This window comes from Myotis nattereri (genome assembly GCF_964212035.1).
Source record: "Myotis nattereri genome assembly, chromosome: 3".
In the NCBI taxonomy this organism is placed as follows: domain Eukaryota; kingdom Metazoa; phylum Chordata; class Mammalia; order Chiroptera; family Vespertilionidae; genus Myotis; species Myotis nattereri.
Window position 1 is genome coordinate 118,287,376 of NC_138077.1, and position 23,255 is coordinate 118,310,630.

Below are 23,255 nucleotides of genomic sequence, written 5' to 3' on the forward strand. Positions count from 1 at the left end.
TCCTAAGATGATACAACTAACCAACCAACCAAACTAACAAAAATCCACTTTTAGGAAGGGTATTCATAGTCAGCTGTGACATATGCCTTTTTACACTAAGTTCTCTGGGCATAAAATGAGTCTCATCTTTGTGTAGCTCCATGTCACAACCATGAGGCTAACTTGTATAGTGGACAGAAAGTAGCCAATGTGATAATTTATGACCCCTAAAATGTACTGTGGCTTCCTCCGTCCCTGCTTTCTCTCTTAGAGCCCTGGCTCTAGAGCAGCGGTTCTCAACCTGTGGGTCGCGACCCCTTTGGGGGTCAAATGACCCTTTCATAGGGGTTGCCTAAGACCATCGGAAAACACATATATAATTACATATTGTTTTTGTGATTAATCACTATGCTTTAATTATGTTGAATTTGTAACAATGAAATTGGGGGTTACGACAACATGAGGAACTGTATTAAAGGGTTGCAGCATTAGGAAGGTTGAGAACCACTGGGCTAGAGAAACCAGGACCAGGCTGTGAGGACCCTCAAGCACTCAAGCGGCCCTGTGGACAGGTCCTGGGTGGTAAACTGAGGCCTCTGGCAACAGCCATTATACAAGTAAGTGAGCCGCCTTGGAAGCAGACTGGCTGGCCCAAGTCTAAATTGCTTGACTGCAACCTCCTGAGACACAAGCCAAATCACCCAGCTAATGTGCTCCTGGATTACTAACCACAGAAACTGTGTGAGGTTAACACCTGCTTATTGTTCTTTGCAGTACCTGAGTTTTGGGGTAATTGTTTCACAGCATTAGGTAACTGATACACAAGCCCTCTGGGTGATTCTGATATATGCTATACTTTCAGAACCACTGAGCTAAAAGGTTCCCCAACCCTGACCTTCACAATGAGTTCAGCCCAGGAACAGGCCTCTAACTAGTACCAATAACATTACATTTAAGGGACCAGTTGTGTTCCTCTGGGAATCTAAAAGCCATTGACTAAATTTCCATAAGATAAATGCCTTTTGTGTTCAAAACAGCCAACTTTTATTATTATTAATATTTTAAATATGTTTTTTAATTGATGTTTGCGAGAGAGGAATGGAGAGAAGAGAGAAACATTGATCAGCTGCCTCCTGAATGCCCCCTACTGGGGATCTAGCCCATAACACGGGCATGTGCCCTGCCTGGGAATCGAACCAATGATCCTTTGGTGCACAGTATGATGCTCAACCAACTGAGCCATACCAGCCAGGGCAAAACAGTCAACTTTTAGAGTCCCTCTATCTCACACATGATTCATAAACACATATAGGGAAAATGTGTGCAGTGGATTTAGAAATGGAAGACATTAAATGTGAGACAGCTTTTTTCCAGCTGGACAAGCAGCTCATCAATAAAGAAAAGGATTCATCCTGCTTCACTTGCAGATGGAACCCTGTGCTCATCAGGAAAGCAGCCAGCCCAGGGACTGTGTGCTGCTCTTCTCTGAAGGAGCGTGTCCTGCTGATTGTGCACCTGGGCAGAACCTGGAAATGCACACACATGGAGACATTCTCACCTCATGGATGGGCTCCAGCACCGGTTCTTTTGTTCAGTAATTGACATTACTGGTTGGAATGAGGTGATAAGACAATAAGTCAATAGCTTTTCAACATGACCTTAGAACATGAAGGCACATTTGGAGAACACTTTGATAAGCAAAGAAAACACTCATTGATCTTTAAAAATTCTTCTGGCAGATAGATTAAGATGCGGGTGACATCGTTTTACTGGTATATAAAAAAGTCAGATAAATTATAGAACAGTCTCTACTCTGAGCATATTTCTAGCAAGATCCAGGAAGAGTACAAAGGTTGTAACATCAGCAGGAGATGAAGAGGGTGACGGCTCTGCTGGGCATACTTGCCCAGGTGGTATCTCCTGCCCACCTTTAGTGAGGTGCTCACACTTAAATAAGGCAAGGAACAAAAGTGGCCGACGAAGTCAATGACATCAAGCCACACCTTCTCCTAGTGTACACTTATATCCCCACAGACCCAGCCTGCCCAGTAGGAACAATGGTGCCTGTCGACTTGTTCTTTTTCATTCTGGCCAAACTTAACAGTGTGCCCTGCAGAACTGCCTGGGACCATGGAGAGTTCTCTGTCTGAACTGCCCAAGCCAGTGGCCACCAGGAGCACATGGCTACTGAAACCTGAAATGGGGCTGGTATTAATCCCAGTTGGTTTAAATGTGGATAGCCATTTGTGGCTAACGGCTGCAATACAGGACAGAGCACAGCTAGAAAATAACAACTGCAAATCGGCCCACTAACTCATCTTTTCAAAAGTTGTATTATTATTTGCATTTCTCACATGTGCATATGGAGAGGCACAGGATTAAGCAACTTGCCAATAATTAGAAAGCTAGTAAATGTCAGAGAAGAAGTCACAGTCTGTCCAACCCAGTGACACGCTCCCAAAGACTTCAAACTGCAATCCCCTTTTTCATGTAGAAGAAGCTGGAAAGGCAAGTATCAGCCTGGGAAATTCCAAATTCTCAGTCAACAGCTATGAAAGGAGGCTGGTCATATATACGAGGCATGATTTCTTTCAACAAAAACACCTGGGGAAAATGTCTTCTCCAGCTGTGACTAGCTAACTTGAATATCTCAAACTATATCAAAATAAGCATATCCAACAGCCCACCACTGTGCCCTAAAACTTTTACTCTAATCAAATATTAGCCAAATGAATTCATGGGAAAGCAACAAAAAGAAAAAGATATTAAATTCCTGTCACACCCTATTATACTGTCTAAGCATTATTCCATCACCCTTTTGCTGACAAATTAATTATACATTTTTTCCTAAATCAACAGATTCAATGGAACTGCACAAAAGATAAAGAGATTAGGATTTCAAGACTGATTTGGAAAAAAGGAGTGTCAAAGGCATGGCTTTAAAAATTGAAGAGTAATATTTGGTCACAGTGTAAATTTTGTCTTGAATTCTACATAAAATATTCACATTATTACAATACTAAAAGCCCACTCCAACACCTGTAAGTCTCAGTTCAGATATTGTGCATGTTCCCCGTATCCACGAGGAAACCAGTGTAGCTCCTTAAATGCTCCTTTACACACAGGGACGCCAAGGCGCACAGTTCTAGACACTGAAATCAGGGGGAGAATGTTACAGTTTCCTGTGCACAAAACTAGTATCTTTGGTTCTATTACTGCCTTCATATTGCCAAGGAGATCTAAGAAATGCTTGGGGCAATATACTGAAATGTAGGTAAACGAATGAGATAAGACCACAACTTTGAGGATCAAAGCCTGGCTAAAAACATGTGATAATCTTGTTACATCAAATCTAGTTTTAGGTTAGAGCTGGTGGACTCTGGTGGTAAGAGCTGTCTAAGGTCCTAAAATTAATCTCTCCAGAGCCTGGGCCACCTGGCACTGTCCTGTGGTCACACATTAATTTCCAGCCAGTTCTCCCGCCTGCACTGTGCATGGCAGTGGGTGGTGGATCAGAGATGGCCAAGGTGGGCTCTGTGAATCTTCCCTTGAAGCGGACAGGACCTCAACTGCTCTGACCACCAGAACATAGCATGGTGATGCTGTGCACATCTCCAGGCCTCAGCCATGACACTGACAGTTCTATTGCCTGTGTTTTGGACCACTTGCCTGGAGCTCATTTAGGAAGTGTGGCTACTCTGAGTCCACCATGTAAGAGGCCATGTGTGGCCACAGGCCAACAGTCCCAGCTGAGCCTGAACTCCCGCTGGGAGCGAGAATTCCTTCCATGGGACAAGACATGGAAGAAAGCCATCCCATGAAGCAGCTGAACACAACCCAACAACCCCAGACAAGCCCACTGACCCATAAAATAGTGCAAGAAAATAAAGTAGTTCTTAGAATTTTGGGTAGTGGGCAATGTGGCAATAGAAACTGGAGAAGAATGTTTCTCTTTTCTTCAGCTGGTCTATTTCCCCTCTAAAACCACCTTTACTTGCTCTTATTGTATAACATGAATGTGTATTTATTGCATATCAGGCCTAACCTTCCTGCACATCACTCTTCACCGTTTTACCAGTGCACCTACCAATGAAGCCAGAAGATGGTGGGTTGGGCTGAATCTTCTCCTTGGTGTTCTCCTGGATGATGTCCCAAAGCTGCCATACAAATTTAGGGTGAAGAATGTAGAAGGGCTGATCTGGGTTCCTCTGACGATGCTGAACATATGGTGTGAACAGGTTGTAGTCTGGCTTCTTGTACCACTAAGAGAAAAAATCAACACAATCCAGTCCTGAGGGCCACGCTGTGCAAAGGACACAGGACAGCACCAGAGGGAGGGAGGGACTCAGAGGGGAGTGGGGAATGCGGACAGAGAGCAGGGGTCCCGCTAGGCCAGTGGTTCTCAACCTTCCTAATGCTGCAACCCTTTAATACAGTTCCTCCTGTTGTGGTGACCCCCAACCATAACATTATTTTCGTTGCTACTTCATAACTGTAAATTTGCTACTGTTATGAATCGTAATGTAAATATCTGATATGCAGGATGTATTTTCATTGTTACAAATTGAACATAATTAAAGCATAGTGATTAATCACAAAACAATATGTAATTATATATGTGTTTTCCGATGGTCTTAGGTGACCCCTGTGAAAGGGTCTTTTGACCTCCAAAGGGGTCACGATCCATGGGTTGAGAACCACTGAACTAGACAGATGCTGCATGCAGCGCTCAGCAGACTTCTGCAAAGGGCTTATGGGTTTATGGTCTCTGTGGCAATCACTCAGCTCTGTCTTAGTGCTAGGAAAGCAGCCACACAAGATGCCATATGAATGGCTTTGCTTTGTTTCAACAAAACTTTATTTAAAACCAGGGCCAGGGGAAACCAAGATGGCGGCATAGGTAAACACCGGAGACTGCTGCCTCGCACAACCACTTCAAGAATACAACTAAAAGACAGAACGGGCATCATCCAGAACCACAGGAAGGCTGGCTGAGCAGAAATACTACAACTAGAAGGAAAGAGAAAAGCATACAGAGACTCAGAGGAGCTGCGGTGCAGAAGTTAAGTGCACAGGTAAGGAGGCGGATGCGGAAAGGGCTGGCGGCTGAGGACATGGTTGGCTTTTTCAATCAAGTGGGAGTCTCAAACTCCCTACTGCTCTGAACTCCAGCTCTGGGTGAATCTCTGGGGACCCTGACTGATACGGGGAGAGGCTAGCTTGTCTGGCATCGTTCGCATCTCAAGGGCGGCTTTCTCTCAGAGGTGCTTGCAGCGATTACCTGGAAAGTGAGACTCGGGGCCTCTTAGGGAAGGACTGACGATCAGCCATAGCTGTTTGCTCTGCCCTATCGATCCCCTGGGACCCCTCCCCGCCCAAGCTGTGCACAGAGGCTTTTGCAAGCTGAAAATTACCTAACAAACTTGCAGCTGGCCCAAGGCTCCAGGGCAACTTGCATTCCTTCACAGCTGAGCTCCAGCTGAATAGCCTCAGGCAAAGGCTAGATTAGCACCTCCTGTAAGACCCATGAGCCAGTATACCCAGTGGTCAGAGTGACTCAGTGAGCACCAAAGCCCCATTGAAGCAAGTCTTGCCCCGAAGGGGTGTCTCCAGCACAGAAGTTCTCCCACTGCAGACACAGCTGATTCTCACAGCCAACTGGTACACTCCTCCCAGTGATACCTACAATAATCAAGGCTTAACTACAACAGGACTGTGCACACAGCCCACAAGGGGGTGCACCAAGAGAGTCCACCTCAGGTAATTGGGGAGGCTGAGCCACTGGGCCCTAGAGGACACTTAGCACAGAAAGCCACTTTATCAACACAGGGAAGCACAAAAAATGTGGAGACAAAGAAAAAGGTCACAAATGACAGAAATGGAGAAAAGCAAACGACTGGATATACAGTTCAAAACCACACTTTTAAGGTTTTTCAAGAACTGTCTAGAAGCCGCCGATAAATTTAGTAAGACCCTCGAAAAGATGGGTGAGACCGTCGATAAATGTAGTGAGATCCTCAAGAAATCTAGTCAGACCCTAGATGTTATGATAAAGGACCAACTGGAAATTAAGCATACACTGACTGAAATGAAGGATATTATACAGACTCCCAACAGCAGACTAGAGCAGGGGTGGGCAAACTTTTTGACTCGAGGGTCACAATGGGTTCTTAAACTGGACCAGAGGGCCAGAACAAAAGCATGGATGGAGTGTTTGTGTGAACTAATATAAATTCAAAGTAAACATCGTTACATAAAAGGGTACGGTCTTTTTTTTTTTTAGTTTTATTCATTTCAAACGAGCCGTAGTTTGCCCACAGCTGGACTAGAGGATTGCAAGAATCAAGTCAACGATTTGAAATACGAAGAAGCAAAAAACACCCAACCGGAAAAGCAAAATGAAAAAAGAATCCAAAAATACGAAGATAGCGTAAGGAGCCTCTAGGACAGCTTCAAGCGTACCAACATCCGAATTATAGGGGTGCCAGAAGAAGGGAGAGAGCAAGATATTGAAAACCTATTTGAAGAAATAATGACAGAAAACTTCCCCTCCCTGGTGAAAGAAATAGACTTACAAGTCCAGGAAGCGCAGAGAACCCCAAACAAAAGGAATCCAAAGAGGACCACACCAAGACACATCATAATTAAAACGCCAAGAGCAAAAGACAAAGAGAGAATCTTAAAAGCAGCAAGAGAAAGAAAGTCAATTACCTATAAGGGAGTACCCATACGACTGTCAGCTGATTTCTCAACAGAAACTTTGCAGGCCAGAAGGGAGTGGCAAGAAATATTCAAAGTGATGAATGCCAAGAACCTACAACCAAGAATACTTTATCCAGCAAAGTTATCATTCAGAATTGAAGGTCAGATAATAAGCTTCACAGATAAGAAAAAAGCTAAAGGAGTTCATCACCACCAAACCAGTATTATATGAAATGCTGAAAGGTATCCTTTAAGAAGAGGAAGAAGATGCCGAAACCGGTTTGGCTCAGTGGATAGAGCGTCGGCCTGCGGACTGAAAGGTCCCAGGTTCGATTCCGGTCAGGGGCATGTACCTGGGTTGCGGGCATATCCCCAGCGGGAGATGTGCAGAAGGCAGCTGATCGATGTTTCTCTCTCATCGATGTTTCTAGCTCTCTATCTCTCTCCCTTCCTCTCTGTAAAAAATCAATAAAATATATTTAAAAAAAAAAGAAGAAGAGGAAGAAGAAGAAAAAGGTAAAGATACAAATTATGAAAAACAAATACACATCTATCAACAAGTGAATCTGAAAATCAGGTGAATAATCTGATGAACAGAATGAACTGGTGATTATAATAGAATCAGGGGCATAGAAAGGGAGTGGACTGACTATTCTTGGGGGGAAAGGGGTGAGGGGGATGTGGGAAGAGACTGGACAAAAATTGTGCACCTATGGATGAGGACAGTGGGTGGGGAGTGAGGGCGGAGGGTGGGGTGGAAACTGGGTGGAGGGGAGTTATGGGGGGAAAAAAGAAGAACAACTGTAATAATCTGAACAATAAAGATTTAATTAAAAAAAAAACACAAAAATAACAAAACCAGGGCCAAATTTGTCCCGTGTTTGTGGTTTGCTGACCTCTGGGCTCAAAACTAATGTTTTCCGAATAGAATGTAAAACGACAGAAAGCAAATCAGTTAATGCCTAGGGCTAGGGCTAGGATGACCCATAGGTGTGGCACAAGGGACTCTGGAGTGATGAAAATATCCTATTTCTTAATTGTGGTGGTGGATACATGATTATAGATATTTGCTAATACTCATCAAAATGTATGCTTACATTGATTGTACATAAAATATTTTATGAAAAAATAAACTATAGGTTGATTTAAAAAAATGTTTGCAGAAGTGTGTCAGTTGTCACCATGAAATGAGATTTGGAGAAGATGTATGAGGGGGAGACTCAGCTCAGGCTCCAAGCTCCCTTCAGAGAGACACCTGGTCTAGAGTAAGATCCGAGGAACAGTCCATGGTTGAAGGTGTTCTGTTGCTTTGAAGATACTGAGGATGGCTGGGGCAGATTATCTTAAGTGAGGCAGTGGGAAGAAATGTGGGACTTGCTTCTTCCCCTCCTTCGATCCTGACACAGTGAATGGAAGGACAGGCCCTCGGACAACAGCTTGTCACTCAGACTTCAGCACCATGGCGTTCATACCCATGGGGTTGCACAGCCCTGTGCCTTGCACTTGGAGGCTTCCAACAGAGCAACAAGCAAGGTTCGACAACTAGAAGCTCTTGGTCTGTCCACAAACAGCAAGAGAGCTATCCGAACTCCAAGCCAGAGAACCTCAGGCTGGGAACGAAGCTGAAAAGTTCAAACACTCACGTGATGCTTGATTCTCAATGGATGGCACAAATGAGAGCCCAAAAGGCTTTCTCAGAAAACACATATCAATGCCGTGCACTACATTTCTGGAAACAGGGCTCTGACAGACATATTTGAAAAATCCTCTCCAGATGGTTCTGATTTCAATCCTGGTTAAAGTGGTTAGTAATCACACTAGGTAAAGATCCAGCTTCATGAGGAACAGCGACAGAACACTCCTTTCAGAGGGACCCATCAACCCTGGGCAGCTCTCTTAGAAAGATATCTCTCACAGGGGGGTGGGGTGAGGGGGGAGTTGCAGAAGAGCCAAGATCAGTCCCCTCCACAAGACTGCATTCTCTTGAGTCACAGCAAAACAAATCGAAAGACACTCATTGGCACAGCGGACAGCATCTGCCATGGTGAAATTATCATCCATCTTCCAGCGATACTGGCTCTTCCTCCCAGGCTTTACCACAAGTAACTGGCTGCCTGTTTAGATAGCCAGCGACTTGCCAGAAAGTCGTGCATATAAGTTGCCTACATTTTGATGGCTAGCAATGATCTTGTTTATGCATCACAAGAGTAAACAGGATGAGAAGCTGAAGCAGAGTGATCCACTCAAGGAAAGCCTGTAACAGGTTCATTTAAATAGCAAACTGGTGATACACAAGTTTAGATTTTTCTTGCCAAGCACTTCCAATTTATTTCAAAAGGTCTGTAACTTCTTGGAAGGTAATGTAACCCTATCATAATGGGAATATTTTGAGTTTAATCAGCCCAACCTCCAGTGTAACTAGGAATTTCTGAACATTTGGACATTGGACATTGAAAAAAAAATTCTCCACAGCAAAAGCCCTTTTTAGATGGACAATGCTCACCGAGCATGCTATGGGAAGTGGGTATCAGGGTGGGATGGCACACATGTATTTAAGCAGCACCCACGATCAGTTTCATAATGTCTATCAAAGCTAACCCTTGACTTGCTCCCATGAGTAATCAGTCAAAGGCACTTTCTGACTACTAGGGTCAGGGTAGGGGTGACAAATGAAGCCTTACCAGGTCAAGATTTGCAGAATAAGGAGCAGGGTCCCAGGCCACCAAAATGACATCTTTATATAATGAACTGTCAATGAAGTGATGGTTGGGGTTGGTCAGAATCTGAAAATACATAGAAAAATAATTTCAAAGCAAGTGTTTGGTTCTTCAAAATCATATTTTAAAAAGAGATGAAAAATAATTTTCCTTGCTCTGATCCATTTTTAAATTGTCCCTCGGCTTTGTTTTCTTCTGGGGGAGGGAGAGAGGCTGGCATCGCGTGCTAAAGCTCCTAAAAAAATGTTTGGGGAAATGAGGTTTTGTTATTTGTTTGTTTGTTTTTAAATCCCCCAGTTCTTACATTTGCACCCAGCACTGTACTCATATCTAGTGGAATCAAATCGGCTCCTGAAAGACGTAACCTAACTAATTCAGGGCCCCACAACCTTCTCCAGTTGTCTTCACAGGTAACTTGGGAGAGAGCTGCAGATGTGGATGAACTGAATTCTGCAGGTGCCTCAGCGTGCCAGCCTAGAACAACGGGGACACAGCGAGCCAGCAAACCTGAGTCGGCCTGGGTGGCCATTTCCTCTGGGGCCCTGTCTAGTCTGGATGAGTTCTTCAATCTCACCTGCCAATCATCTTTTTTAAAAATTACATTTTTGAGAAAAAATAATATGCTGATTTGTTTTAAGGTGCAATTTTTCAGTTTCTAAGATGTACTTTTTTCCTTCACATTTTAATGTTTCTGTAGTTAAAAGTTATCCTATAGTGACATGTATTTTAATTTGGTGAAGGTTATCTCCTCCTCTCTGAAAAGCTGCTATTAAATGAATGGTGAATCTTATAATCAATGGCATCTATAAATGAAGGAAATGTGGTAATCGTTCTTATCTTGCTGTGTGCTGCCTGGCTCAGGGTACTAGGCAGAAATCTAATCTTTTGTTCTGCAAGCAACTCATCAGAAATCATTCATCACCTCATATTTTTCTATATAGTTTGAAACTCTAGAAATCGTTGTGGTTTGTTCTGAGAATAATTTTGCTACAAACTTGGAAAACATTCTTATTAAGAATACAGAGAAAAGAGATATTTTCATTTTCAATTCAACAATCCATTTTCATTTTTAAAATTTTCAAATAACAGACTAAAGTTTCAAGCTACCCTACTACCCTTGAATTTTGTACCTTTGCTTTTCTCTCCTCCATCCCCTGCTTTCTCTTGGCCACTACTTCTTGTAAGTTTAACATCCTTTGAAATCCACATGATGCAACATGGTAAGTCATATATATATATATATATATATATATATATATATATATATAACTTTTTTTTCTTTTGAGCTTATTTTCTCATTTTTTTCCTATTCATGTCACACACAAATTCCCATTTCTCTACATTTTTTCCTCATTAATTGTTTATAATTACAAGACCCATAGAAATAAGGAAAATCGTGATCATGATTTTCTGGGTAATTTCTCTTCACTCGTCCAGTTAAACTATTTACCTATAGAGCACACATCCATGCAAGCATTCCATCCACCTTACCTGGGAATTAATGATGCGCACAGTGGTTTTATTCCCAACATCTCTCTCATAGCCACGGGTGGGAGCCGCGTTAAATCTCAAGACTGCATCATGAGAATCTAGGGGCACATAAATGACACTCTCACATTTTTTTTCTATCTGTAGAATAAACATAATCTAGGAAAATATCTTAAAAGTGAATCTTTTAAACTGGAAGCTAATCAGACACCAACAATGAAGAGACCCATGGACACATTTTCAGCATACTGTTTATTTAGAATGGGATGCTGCCAGGGGCAGATCAGCATGGAGGCACAATCCATGCAATTACAGCAGGTCCTGTGGCATCTAAATTATTCAGAGATGCTTACTTGTCCACATCTTTATAAGGGGACATGCTTTTTGCAGCCATTCTCCTAAAGACTCCAAAACTTTTTGAAGATGGAATCTATGGGAACAGGACGCTACAAACAGGCTGCTCACCGTGGCTTCTCACTGCTGCAGGGAGCGGAGGCTGCTCCTGCTGCCTCCAACGCCATTGCCTGCACCAAGATCAAGTGTGTCTCTCACAGTCAGACTCACAGCCTTCACTGTATCTTGACCATTTTTGGGTGCTGGTTTGTGCTTAAAAAAGAAAACCAGCCGTAGTTTCTGTGCATCTTTACCTACTGCTGACAATGCCAAGAAGACCCACACGAGAGCAGTCTTAGTGCATTCTTCCTTTTCCAGCTATGGCCTACCTTACTGCCTCGCCCTGGAGGAAGGGAGGCACCAGCTACCAATGCTACTTATACTCCATCGGGCACATCGTGGTCCACGGAGCTTCACCACGTCTCCCTTCATTTGACTCAAAAGTCAGACTTTCCCAAGTTCTCTGAGGTCCCAAAAGATGGCTCCCATATCATAGAGGCTGACAAGGGAGACAAGAACTAGAAGTCAGGGAAAGTGGGCTCCCATCTGACTAAGGGATGGAATGGGAGATGTGTTTGTTCTCTTTCCACAGTGCAGTCTGTATACATGTCTTGAAATTTCCTGTGCTAAGTAATTCATTTTTCAGAGACCAGCCTGAAATCAGACTTAATCAGCAATAAGGGAATCTCCATAGGCTACTTTTAGCTTCAAAAATTCTATGCACATTTCAGGTTCAACTTGGAGCAATGACACTGCCTATTTGTGAGGGAGTGAGGTGAATTATGCATTTCTGATCTGCCAAAAAGTCTTGTGGATACATGCCACCTTTACAGTGACCACACTCCACTCAAGTCCCTAAAGCAGCTCCCATTCTCCACTTGGGTCTATCCGCTCCTGCGAAGTCTCCTTGGGAGAGACCCTTCTACCCCCGAAGTAGTAGAAACTTGGCAACGAAGATAATTTTATGTTTGGTCACAACATGAGGAACTGTATTTAAAAGGCCAGAAGGTTGAGAACCACTGCTCTAGATGCTTATTTTTTGGTCTCAGGACCCCTTTACATTCTTGAAAATGTATGACAACCCAAAGGCATTATGTTTATTTGAACTACATCAATATTGGAAAGTAAAATAGAAAAACTTTAAATGTTTATTAATTTAATTTAAAATAACATTTTTATGTAAAATACATTTTCACAATGAGAAAAAAAAAAAAACAGTGAGAAGACTGGCACTGTTTTAAATGTTTGCAAATCTCATTAATGAGTGACTTTTCAGAAGACAGTTGGCTTCTCCTGGCTGCTGGTGCACACAGGCTGCTGCAATGTATTGCTTTAGTTGGAGTACATAAAGACTCAGATGTATCACTGGAAATGGGCGAAGTATCTGAAGTCTTTGCAGATTACTGGGAGCAGTCTTCTCTGACACTTCATCAAAACTTGATAAGTGCTAGTTTATAGAAGGTGGCCGCAATGAGGACTGTGACACAGTATCAATGAACTTTTCATGCTGTTACATTCAAACCCACCAGTTTATCTTGCTCTTAAAATGGATGATTCTCCCGTGCATAATTCTGTAACACTGTGCAATGATCACCTGAGACTATCAGTTCAGCAAGTTACCCAGATCTTCCAAATATTGATGCCTTTTGTTATAAAGTATATCAAGCTCAAGCTTGAAAGCCTGAATTTTATCACTGGCAGCCAACACTGTCAGTTATTTTCCTAAAAGTGATAGGCTCACTTAATCAGTTTTTGAGAATTTCGAAGACTGAATAAAGTCAGTTAGCCATGTGTTCAAGGTAAAATGTGTTTTCAGTAATAAAACGGCTCATTCCGCTCACAGGCCACACAGACGTTCTTCCCCGTGTGCCAGCACACACAGTGTTTTCACGATATTTTCCCCTGAGCCCCCAAATCACAGGTACTCAGAGGCTGAGATTTAATAAAATCAACAATTTTCACTATTTCATGAAGGACATCTGTAAGTGAACCTGGCCCTTTTTGCTTTTACTGCTGAGTTTGGCAGCGAAAATGCCCTGCCCAACAGAATTGGGCCTGCTGCCTGGATTTGTACTAAGAAGCATTTTATTTGCCAATGCTTTTGCAACATCAATGCGAATGTCAACAGTTAAAAAAACCTTTGAGTATTATTATAAAAAAATAGTTTTCATTTCGTGAATCCCTGAGAGAGTCTTAGACTCCCCAAGTGTAAGCAGATCCCACTGTGTAAACTTGGACCTAAGGCCACCCTGCCTGGCAGGGCGGCCCGTGAGCGCAGGCTGCAAGCAGGGAGGTAAGCTCTGGGCACTGAGAGGTGGCCAGCACTCCAGGGCGAGGCAGCGCCAGCATTCCTACTGCGCAGGTCTCCCACTGGACCACACTGCCCCCAGGCAGCTCTGTCTGAGGCTGAGGTCAACAAGCCAAGGCACCTAAGCGGTGGCTGCATTTCAAATTAATCAGGCAATTCCAAACTCATTGCATCACCCCTGAAAACGTCACAGCTTTTAAATGCCAGAGTTCCACTGAGGTGCGTTTTAAGACTTCAAATGACTTCACAGGCACAGGGCACAGCCATGCAACGTAGTGAGTCAAGAGCTAAAGGGCCAGTTTTGTGGAGGAAGACTGGAGGAAGAGCTGACAGCTGCTGGGATGACCCTCCTTAAAGCTGTCAGTGAGCCGAATGGGGAGGATGAGTTGAGAGTGCGCCCATCAGGCAGCGTGTTTTGTAAACGTCTGTTTGGCTGTGTGTGCACCACCTTGATAAATGTGCCTTAAAAACTATGCTGTCTGTTCACATTTAGAAGAGAAGAAAGAGATCAGACAGCAAGCACAAGGAGAGTAAAGCATCGTTCTGGAGAAGGCTTTTCCAGGGGAGAGCCATTTTGTGTTGACCTTGAGAACAGAGCCAGGCTAAGTGCACTCACTGAAGGAACATTAAGGCCATTTGAGGAGCAGCCAGCCAGGAGGTGCAGGAGCCCTCCATTACTGTCCTGACCTAGGCACTGGGTCCTCATTCCCCTCCTCCTTTTCCCCACACACACAGTACACGAAATCTGTATCAGTAAGCAAGCAAAAGCCTGCAGTCCTTAGGGGCTTCATCTCTCTCCGACTCTATCTCACCTCTACCGGGATTCCTGCAATGGCACTTATATCTTCATGCCTTCAAATCTAGACTCTGGAGCAATCTCTCTAAAATAAAAAGTTGACCCATCAATCCTCTGCTTCAAACATTGCAGGGCCTCTGACCATAGGCCCAGGGTCAGAGCTGGAGTTCCTGGAGACTCAGACTGGAGTCTGATGGAATCCAGGCTCCGCCCACTGGGCCTTCCAGGTGTCTACATTTCCTAATCCATAAAACAGGAATAACTGTATCTATTACATCAGACTGTAAGGCTTCCAGCAATTAACACATACAAGCATCTGGTACTGAACCTGCTGTAAACACCCTACTGAGTGGTACCTATGATAACAATTACTTAGTGAAGTCTAATTTCTGGGAATGATGCACAAAAACATCTGGGAGCTGACCTCCTGCCAGCTGTCCAGCCTTCTCTCCTCTCCCTCCCACCAGTGGTGCCCTGCAGCGCGCTGCACCTCTGGCCAGGATTCCCCTCTCTAGGCAGTCTTTGCTGACGTCCTCTCTGCTCTGTCCAGGCACCAGCCCTCACTGTGGGCTAGTATTCCGTTGTCTTCCCTGTCAGTCTACACCTCTCTCAGTTCTTCTCTTACCCACTGCCTGTTCGTATCTGTCTTCCCCACCGGAATGCAGAGGGTTTGAGGTTTAGGTCCCTATTCATCTTTGTGTCACTAGTAGCTAGCATAGTTATCAGGCCTCAGAGAGGTGGGGATCAATAAATACTCAATGCTTGCTAAATAACTCTATGTCTTTCTTGCTTTTTTAAAGATAACAAAACAGGGGCTCCACTCCTTATACAGGCCCTCCCCCATTTCCCACAGGCTTCCCAGAATTTGTATTTCAAGTACACAGATCCTGATCTCCCAGATCGAGGCCACCAATGTTAGTTCAGAGCAGACATTTCTCCTCTGTCGTGAGTTTCCATAGGACTGCTGGCAGATGATCTCGCTACCAAATTATTATTTATATGTGTGGTTGAAGAAAGATCTCAATGATCCTAGGAAAAAATGTTCCACATTTCCAAAACAGTTCAGTTTGCTTTTCAATAACATATTTAACAAGGAGTTTTTGACAACTGCTACAATGTCCTTAAAAACAGTTACAGGCATGACTCAGTCTAACAGAACTTGGAAAAAGGACTGCACTGCCAATAGGACCAGCAGAGGGAGCTAGAGGAGGCCAGCAGGCGAGGAAACCAGAGGCTCACAGAGTCTTCCTCTGGGGCTGGGGGTGTGACTGCTAAGCCTTCAGGCACAGTTCTGCCTGAGGGGCCTCCTGGCAGTGCTGACATGGAGCTAGCCCCAGGTACTTTTATAGCTCTGCTCTGTTTTTCATAAAATTATGTTGGTAAGTCTTTTGATCTTCACTTAGCCAATCCACAAGAGATTTTTAGAGGTCAAGATGAATTTAGCTAAATAGTACAGCATGCCCCAATATTCCAAGTTGCCTGGAGGAATCTGCTAGTGACTTGTTTTTATTAAGAGAGCCCTTAACAACTCTGTGTTGACAAGCGCATGCACATTCCCACATTCCTGGTGAGCAGAAAGGAGAAGGCACCACCTCTCCTTTGCTGATGGTAAGAAATACCAGCTTATAAAAATGAAGGACATTGTTTTTACAACTTGTGTTATGCTATGATAACATATTCTTAAGATGGTAGGTACAAAACTGGATTCTAAAGAACCTAGACAAAACAATAAAGAATTTTAAAAACTTGTGTTTTTCAGTTAAGATTCTGAGTATATATTAGACAATTCTAATCATGAAGCTTTATGTCAGTGCAGACAATACAAATTAAATTTGGATACTAGAAATTAACAAAGATATGACATTTCACGTTCCCCCAAAACATGTAATGCCCAGTGTCTTTCACACTCCAGCCCAAATTCTGCATAGAGTTTATGAAACCCTGGTCAGAGACATTTATGCCACAATAAGGAGCAGGGGAATTCTCCCTGTCATGTGAGAACACTCCAAATGGGCAGCTGTGGTGCAGAGGTGTTTAAAACACAGCAAAACCAAACCAGAAGCTGGTTACAGCCTACTTTACAGCATAATACTTAAATTCCTTCGTACATTATTAATAATTGCCCTGGAAACGAGAAGGAACTGTAGTGCTACTGCACTCCAGGGACCTCTAACCACTGCTTTTCCTAATCAATTGCAGGCTGCACGTTTATGTGACACATGGACAGTGTTATTATGGGCCTGCAGTAATGTCAGCATAGGGACTCTGGGAACCCAGTCCTCAAGTCTAGACTTGTGTCTTGCTTATTTTAACTTTAAAAAAATTTCACATTCAGATGAGGTCTGGGTTGTGGAGCTTGATCACGATGGCACCACCCCATTTTAAGATGGTCAGGACATCAACCACTCCTAAAGGACACAGAACAGCGAATGGGTCCAGGAAACAACAGCTGCCCCCTGAATGTTCTTCCAGATTAGTTATGAGTAACACTGTCTATTGTGAGCATTTGTTAAACTCGGTTGCTTCACATTCATACTTCAGGCTGAGGCTGTGTGACTCACATTTGTTCTCTGGCACCCAGTACAGGAGCTGGCACACAGTAGGGCTAAGCACACAGGTTAAGTGAGTTAATGGGCCTACAGGGCCAAGCTCTTGCTCACTGATGCAGCAACAGAATTGGCCTGGGCAGAGAGGGAAGTCTAAGCCCTTACAGCAAAGACTGATAATTCCTGAAGGGAAATTCTGCCTCTGGATGCATTAGAGAAGCCCAGCCTGAGTTTCCACCTACCAACCCATCCTCCAGATCTCAGGCTCCAGATTCAACTCTTACCTGAATTTCCTACCTGCCTGCCCTTCAAACTTCAGAATTGCCAGTCCCCACAATCACAGGAGCAAGTCCTTAAAATAAGCCCCTTTCTCTCTACATGTATATCCCATCCCTAATCCGGGAACTATGAAGCAGCGTTCCCCCAGGCTCCTGGCATGGGTTTAAAGATAGTTCTTAAGGGAAGATAGGAGGCAGGTCTGGTCCTGTTATTTACCATCTTGGAGAAGGGCCCTGCTTAGGTGCACTGGCCGTGACCCAAAGGTCAGAGTTGTGCCAAAGGGTCAGAACTCTTGTTGTTCCGGCAGCAGTCCCTCCTCAAAGCCCACAACAGCGGCTTAGTCTCCGACTAACTACAATCGTCCTCAAGAGACGTCTTTGTGGAGCTGCCTCACTTAACCCGCGGGGATTGCTCTCCTTTCGTACCCCGTTTGCTCCTCAAAGCTCTACCACACTATGGGTTCATCAGCTTCTGTGGGCCAGGCTGGGAGACTAACAATGGGAGCATAGTTTCTAAGGAAGCAGGAGGGTCTCGCTGCAAAAGGCAGGGATGATCGGGCTTTCCACTCCCCTGGACCCAACTCTGGGAGCACACTCTGCTCTAAAACTGCCCAGTGGACCTCTGCTGGGTCCACTCAGTCCCAGCAAGCGAAAAGCAGTCTCCAGCTAATGTCCGAAACATCCAGTGCTATGCTCAGGCTGCCCTGGAGGGAACCAGAGAAAGAGAAAGCACCAGCCGCTAATCACGCACCTGGCCCAGAACGGGGACCAGAGTCCCCCACCTCCCCACCCGCACCGCATGACACCCACCTATCTCCTCCCCCAAGGAGGAGTTGAGGATGGCGCCGGCAGACATGACCACAGCGCAGGAGCGCAGGCCTTTGGGGTGCAGCTGGCCAAGGGGCACAGGGGGCACCAGCGCCCGCCAGCCCAGCGCGGAGAAGGGCGGCTCCGTGCCATCCAGCGTGCGCAGGCGCACCTGGCGCCGCAGCTCGCACAGCAGGGCCGCCCGGCTCCGCCCGGCCGCGCGCCGCCCGCGGAAGCGCACTCCGTGCTTGTTGGCCGCCAGGTAGTCCTTCATGGCCTTCTGCAGGCGCGGGTTGAGCATCTTGGAGGAGACGGTGCCCTTCCAGAGCCGGTGCAGGAAGGCCCTGGACATGGAGGAGTACAGCCTGTCTCCTTCCTCGCCCTCCTCCAGCGCGGGGCTGCTGCCCTGGGGCTGGTGCCTTTTCCTCTCCGGCAACCACCCCTTCCACCTGCCAGCGTGCCTGGGGGCAAGGGACTCCAGTGTCCCCTGAGTGTGGCTGTGAGACCCTGGTTGACCGGCAGCAAAAAAGTAGTCGTCGTCTTCTGGGTAGAAGGTACTTTGGGATTTTCTCCCAATCTGGGATAAAAGGAACTCTTCATTTTCAACCCCATCTGGCAACTTGGCCCATTTCTGCAGGTCGCGAGGCCCCATGGGGTGTCCATCCAGCAGCCCCTTGTTTGTATTCACGCTTTCAGGCCAGGAGGGCTCCTGCATGGCACCCATGATGACCCTGTGCTTCCCCTGCATGGGCAAGAGCCTCCTAGTCTCCAGGAAGGCAAGGGAGCTGGGCGCGGGCTCAGCAGGGTTGCTGTCTGTGAAGTAAATGAAAATCACCAGGAAGAGGAGCCCCCAAGTAAATATCCCACAAAGCATTAGTTGTCTCCATTGCTTCAAGGGTGGTTTCATGGCAGTTCTCTGGGTTCAGCAGCTGGTGTCCCAAAGTGGTGGAATGAACCTGAAAAACAGGTCTACAGTTAGCTAATGTGGACATCTGCTCAGATATCACTGGGGACCATCTATGCTTGCAGTGTTCCTGTAGGAGAGGGTTGAGTGGGCATCAGCAACCAGGATCTTGGGGGGGGGGGGGAGTGAGGGGAGTTTTGGCTAAATTCAGGTGTCATATGTCCCCAACCCCTGACTTCTGCAAAGGGGTCCCACCATCTCCGCTGGCTGTCCTGGAAGGGAGGAGGTGGAGGAGGTGTACTGGGAAACCCTTCTCAGGGCACTCAGTCTTCCCACCTTGACAGCTGCTTCATAGGAGCCATCCCAAAGACCTCTCCCAGAAACTGGAATTATAGAACTATAATTTAGTAAAACAAAGCAGGAGTTGAGCCGAGTTTGCCGTCTCTCACCTACTTATCAGCCAAAAGCTCAAAGTTCACATATTGTACTGTCACAGAATTTACCAGGCGACGGAAAAATACACAGGAGTACTTGGAGATTCAGGATAAACCCATTTATTTTCAGATGTTTCACATGTACTAGTACAGTGACTCAGGGGAGCCTGTTTCCAAATCCTGAGCCCCTGAATATGGAGGAAGCTTTCCCTTTATGCCCTTTGTTTTCTTTGTCCCCCATACATGGATGAGACTTCCGGACCTTTCGCGGGCTTTGCAAAAAAGCCGTATGTGTCGGGATGGGGGTGTGAGACCACACCTAAAGGCCAGGCCTGGCACCAGCGCTGATAACCCCCTCCAGGGGTTGTGTATGATTTATGGCCTCTGTGAAATGGGGGTATTTAGGTAAATAGGTCTTGCAAGACCAGATAATTAAGGAAGGGGCAGTGAGTTAATTATCGGCTAGCAAGAATGTGCATTAGGGATACTGATTAACTAGATACAGAGTCAGACTGCTAACCCCCTCCCAAAAATGTATTTTTATGTTCCCCATCAGTACAACAGCATTGCTGTGTATTTCTAGGGGGTGACAACCATATCTGATTCTTCAATGTCTCTTCCGGGCCTGGGAGGCTGCCTGGAACATACCAGAAATACACCTATGGTCCTGAACAAGCAAGACTGCAGTGTCTATTGCTGCAGGGGGATGTTATGCCAAGGTGTCTGTGGACTTCAGTAGTGCCCCAAATAATGCCCGCCTACTTCACCCTCACCCTGAGTCTCTGAAGGAATAAGAGGGAAGTGTAAGGACAGAAAAAAGCCTTTTCTTTGCTGTGACCTTCCACAATTTATGAGAAGTACCTAGTAAGTAAACTCCAAGACTGTTGGCTCCTCTTTTCAAACTGGGGGACAAGATAAGCTACTCTCACACTTTTAACACTAATTTCTGATTCCATCTGATCATACCAACTGAAGCGGTATTTCCTAAATGAGCCTTTTGATCTTTTTCACAAATTGTCACAGTCTAATACTTTTATATTTCCATGCTTGAATGTCTTGGCAATATCAAAGTGCTTTAAAAGCTTCTTAATGCTTACAATCAGTTCTGTACATATCTCAGTCAGGAACTGAGAACAGTTTGTGGATGTGCACAGTCTGGGGGCCACACTGAGTAGAATCTGCAAAATGATCTTTCTAAACCTGTCCATTCAGCGGATTGTGCTTCAAACTGTAATGCACAACCTGAAGATATAAAACTGTTGCCAATATTCCCACATTTTTATTAGAAACCAGAAAAACATTCTTATGAGAGTTATTCTGCTTCCACCCCAACTGAATACACTGCAACAGAAGTTTACACTAACCACTAGTGTTAGCACAATCCCACAAGACTTCAGACATCAGCCTTTATATCCCCAGGCCACCTGCACTTCTCACCCTGGAGATCCCCACAATACCCCTCAGGTTTAATCATTTACTAGAATGACTATCAGAACGGAAAGTTACACTATACTAATGACTACAGGGTTTGGGGGGTAAGGGATATATGTAGTTCAAGGTGTGCATGTGTTACCAAATGGAGAGGGATTCCATATCCATTTCCCATGGTGTCAGGCAACAGCATCCTCTTGGGCCATCTATATGTTCACCAACTACAGACCTCCGCTGAGCCTTGGCATCCAGAGATTTTATTGGGGTTCCATTATGTAGGCGTGACTGCTTGAATCATTGACCATGTGACTGAATTAAATTTCCAGTCTCCTCTTCTTCCCAGAGGTCAGGCTGGCCCAAAGTCCCCTGCCTTTTAACCACAGGGTAGGTCTTTCTGGTGACCAGCTCCCATCCTGAAGCTATCTAGGGGCCCTCTAAGAATAATCTCATTAGCATAACAAAGACACCCCTACTATTGAGGAAAATTCAATGGTTTTAGAAACTCCATGCCAAGAACCCAGGACAAAGACCAGACAAAAGATTAAACCACCATAAAGCTCTAGTAGCTGATTTAAAAGGCAGTCTTTCTGCTTCTGGTAGAAATCATCCTTTCCTGGTTGTCCTGCCACAGCTCTGGGGGCTTATTCTGATGGATTACCAAAGAAAGGGAAATGGAGGTTTCTTAAACAACATTTGCTTGAGAGACTGAAAGCACCAAGTCAAAACGGTGAGGTATGTGCACAGAATTTCAACAGATGGAAAAACAAACAGGAAACCTTGATTGGCTGGAGAGCAACTGGAAACTTAAGGCTTTGGGGACTGGAGTTAGGTCCTGTGTCTTGCATGTCAGGCGACCCTTAGCTGCCCAGTTCTGCAGAGTCAGGAAGCTATGGAAACGGGCTCAGAAGGTGAACCTGCTGAATTTCATGTCCAGATTCAGAGTATCAGACATATAGACTTGATTATAGAGAAATGCTCAGTTCCCAACCCAAGACATGTGACGTCTGTTTTTCATGGGGAGATGACAGACATGAAACAGGGGCGGGCAGGGGGGGTGGGGGTGGAGAGAAGAATGAGAGGAAGTCTGTAGACACAAAGAAAGTAAAGGGAAAGCCTAGCTGGATAGTGGGGCCAGGACCCTGGGAAAGGTTGTGTCCTCTCCATCTTCCAGGCCGAGAAGTAGGAAGGGTGGGATTTGTAAAGCTCTCTGAGCACCATATAGGAGTAAGTATCACAATGAAAAGAGTGAGAATTTTCATTAGGTCAGACTTATGGCTTCTCATCCACAGTAATAATAAAAGAAGTGGGATCCTGCCTCAACTCATGATTAGGCTTCAACTTTTAGTGGATCCAAAAGCTGCCCTGCAACTGCTGTCACTGCAGACCTGCTGCTGCCAGTGAAGGGGACATTCTCCAAAATGATGAACTCCCATAGCAACAGCAAATCCTCTGCTAGCAAAACGCTACAAAAATCATTGTATGCATTCTGGTCCTTCATCAACATAGCTGTAAAAATCCAGGTTAGAGATGGGTGGAGGACACAACCAATGTCACAGCCTTGATCCCTCTTTCCATAAAGTAACCACACAACCTAAGAGGAAGAAATGTTTGGTAAGCAGTAGAAAAAAATACACATTTTTCTCTAATATAGTGCATCTGAAATATTATGACACAGCTTAAACGAAGTGGTTCTGTAATACTTGTTGCTATGTCCCATCATTAGCTGGTGTGATATAAATAGCATCAGGGACATATAAGTGGTACATCAGGGAAATGACCTGTCTCTAGGGGCCAATGAAAAGGTGCCCCCTGATTGTAGGCCCACCTGAGCTTTGAGGGGGAAGGGCTCCATGACTGGCTGTTGAGTTCCTACCAGTTTTCCCTTGGAAAGAGAACTGACAAGACTGTATGCATAGTTTGTAAGGTGTGGCTTTCTCTTCTTCTCCATGGTGATTCTAACAGTACTACCTGGCTGTGCTCAGGTTTAAATTCCAAGTGATGTTCTCTGCTATTTGAACTGCATTTCTCCATCGCCACCCTCCTCCCACTTTCTGCTGCCTTCGTAGCCAAGCCTCTGGGAAACTGCCTGACAACACTGGGGCAATGACTACAGCAAAATAAAAAAAACAAACAAAAAAAAAAACGACCCACTACTAGAAATTATTCTGATTGTTCTATCTGCTCAAGAATTTTGGTGCCCATATCTTAGATACTAATTATCAAACAAGGATGTGAGTCACATTTTCACATGGATATTTGAAATAATACAAAAGAGTTTCTAAATTCTCCTTCAAATAGATCAGGAAAAAAAATCACATTTTCCAGAAGGCACAGTTACAGGTTGTCAGATGAAATTATGAAGTGTAGGAACTGCCTCAGATGAACATTATAATGCAGCTGACGGTGAATACAACTTCCTTCTGATTTTGTTCCGGGTAAAGCGAAGTCTACTCTGGGCTTTGCCGCTTGAAT

At 44.8% G+C, this 23,255-nt stretch overlaps 1 protein-coding gene across 3 annotated transcripts in view; it reads right to left on the reverse strand.

Annotated features, from left to right (window-relative positions):
* ST6GAL2 (ST6 beta-galactoside alpha-2,6-sialyltransferase 2) overlaps positions 1-23,255 on the reverse strand; it is a gene marked incomplete at its 5' end in the record, with an annotated part of 333,761 nt that overhangs the window by 266,977 nt on the left and 43,529 nt on the right. For 2 of the 3 annotated variants that reach the window (XM_081086200.1, XM_081086199.1), the window contains 4 exons: positions 4,067-4,241; positions 9,363-9,464; positions 10,890-10,987; positions 18,018-18,970. In XM_081086200.1, the coding sequence (XP_080942326.1) occupies positions 4,067-4,241; positions 9,363-9,464; positions 10,890-10,987; positions 18,018-18,921 (1,279 nt within the window). Of the gene's footprint in view, positions 1-4,066; positions 4,242-9,362; positions 9,465-10,889; positions 10,988-18,017; positions 18,971-23,255 lie in introns of those variants that run through there. The other variant, XM_081086198.1, reaches the window with a different exon arrangement.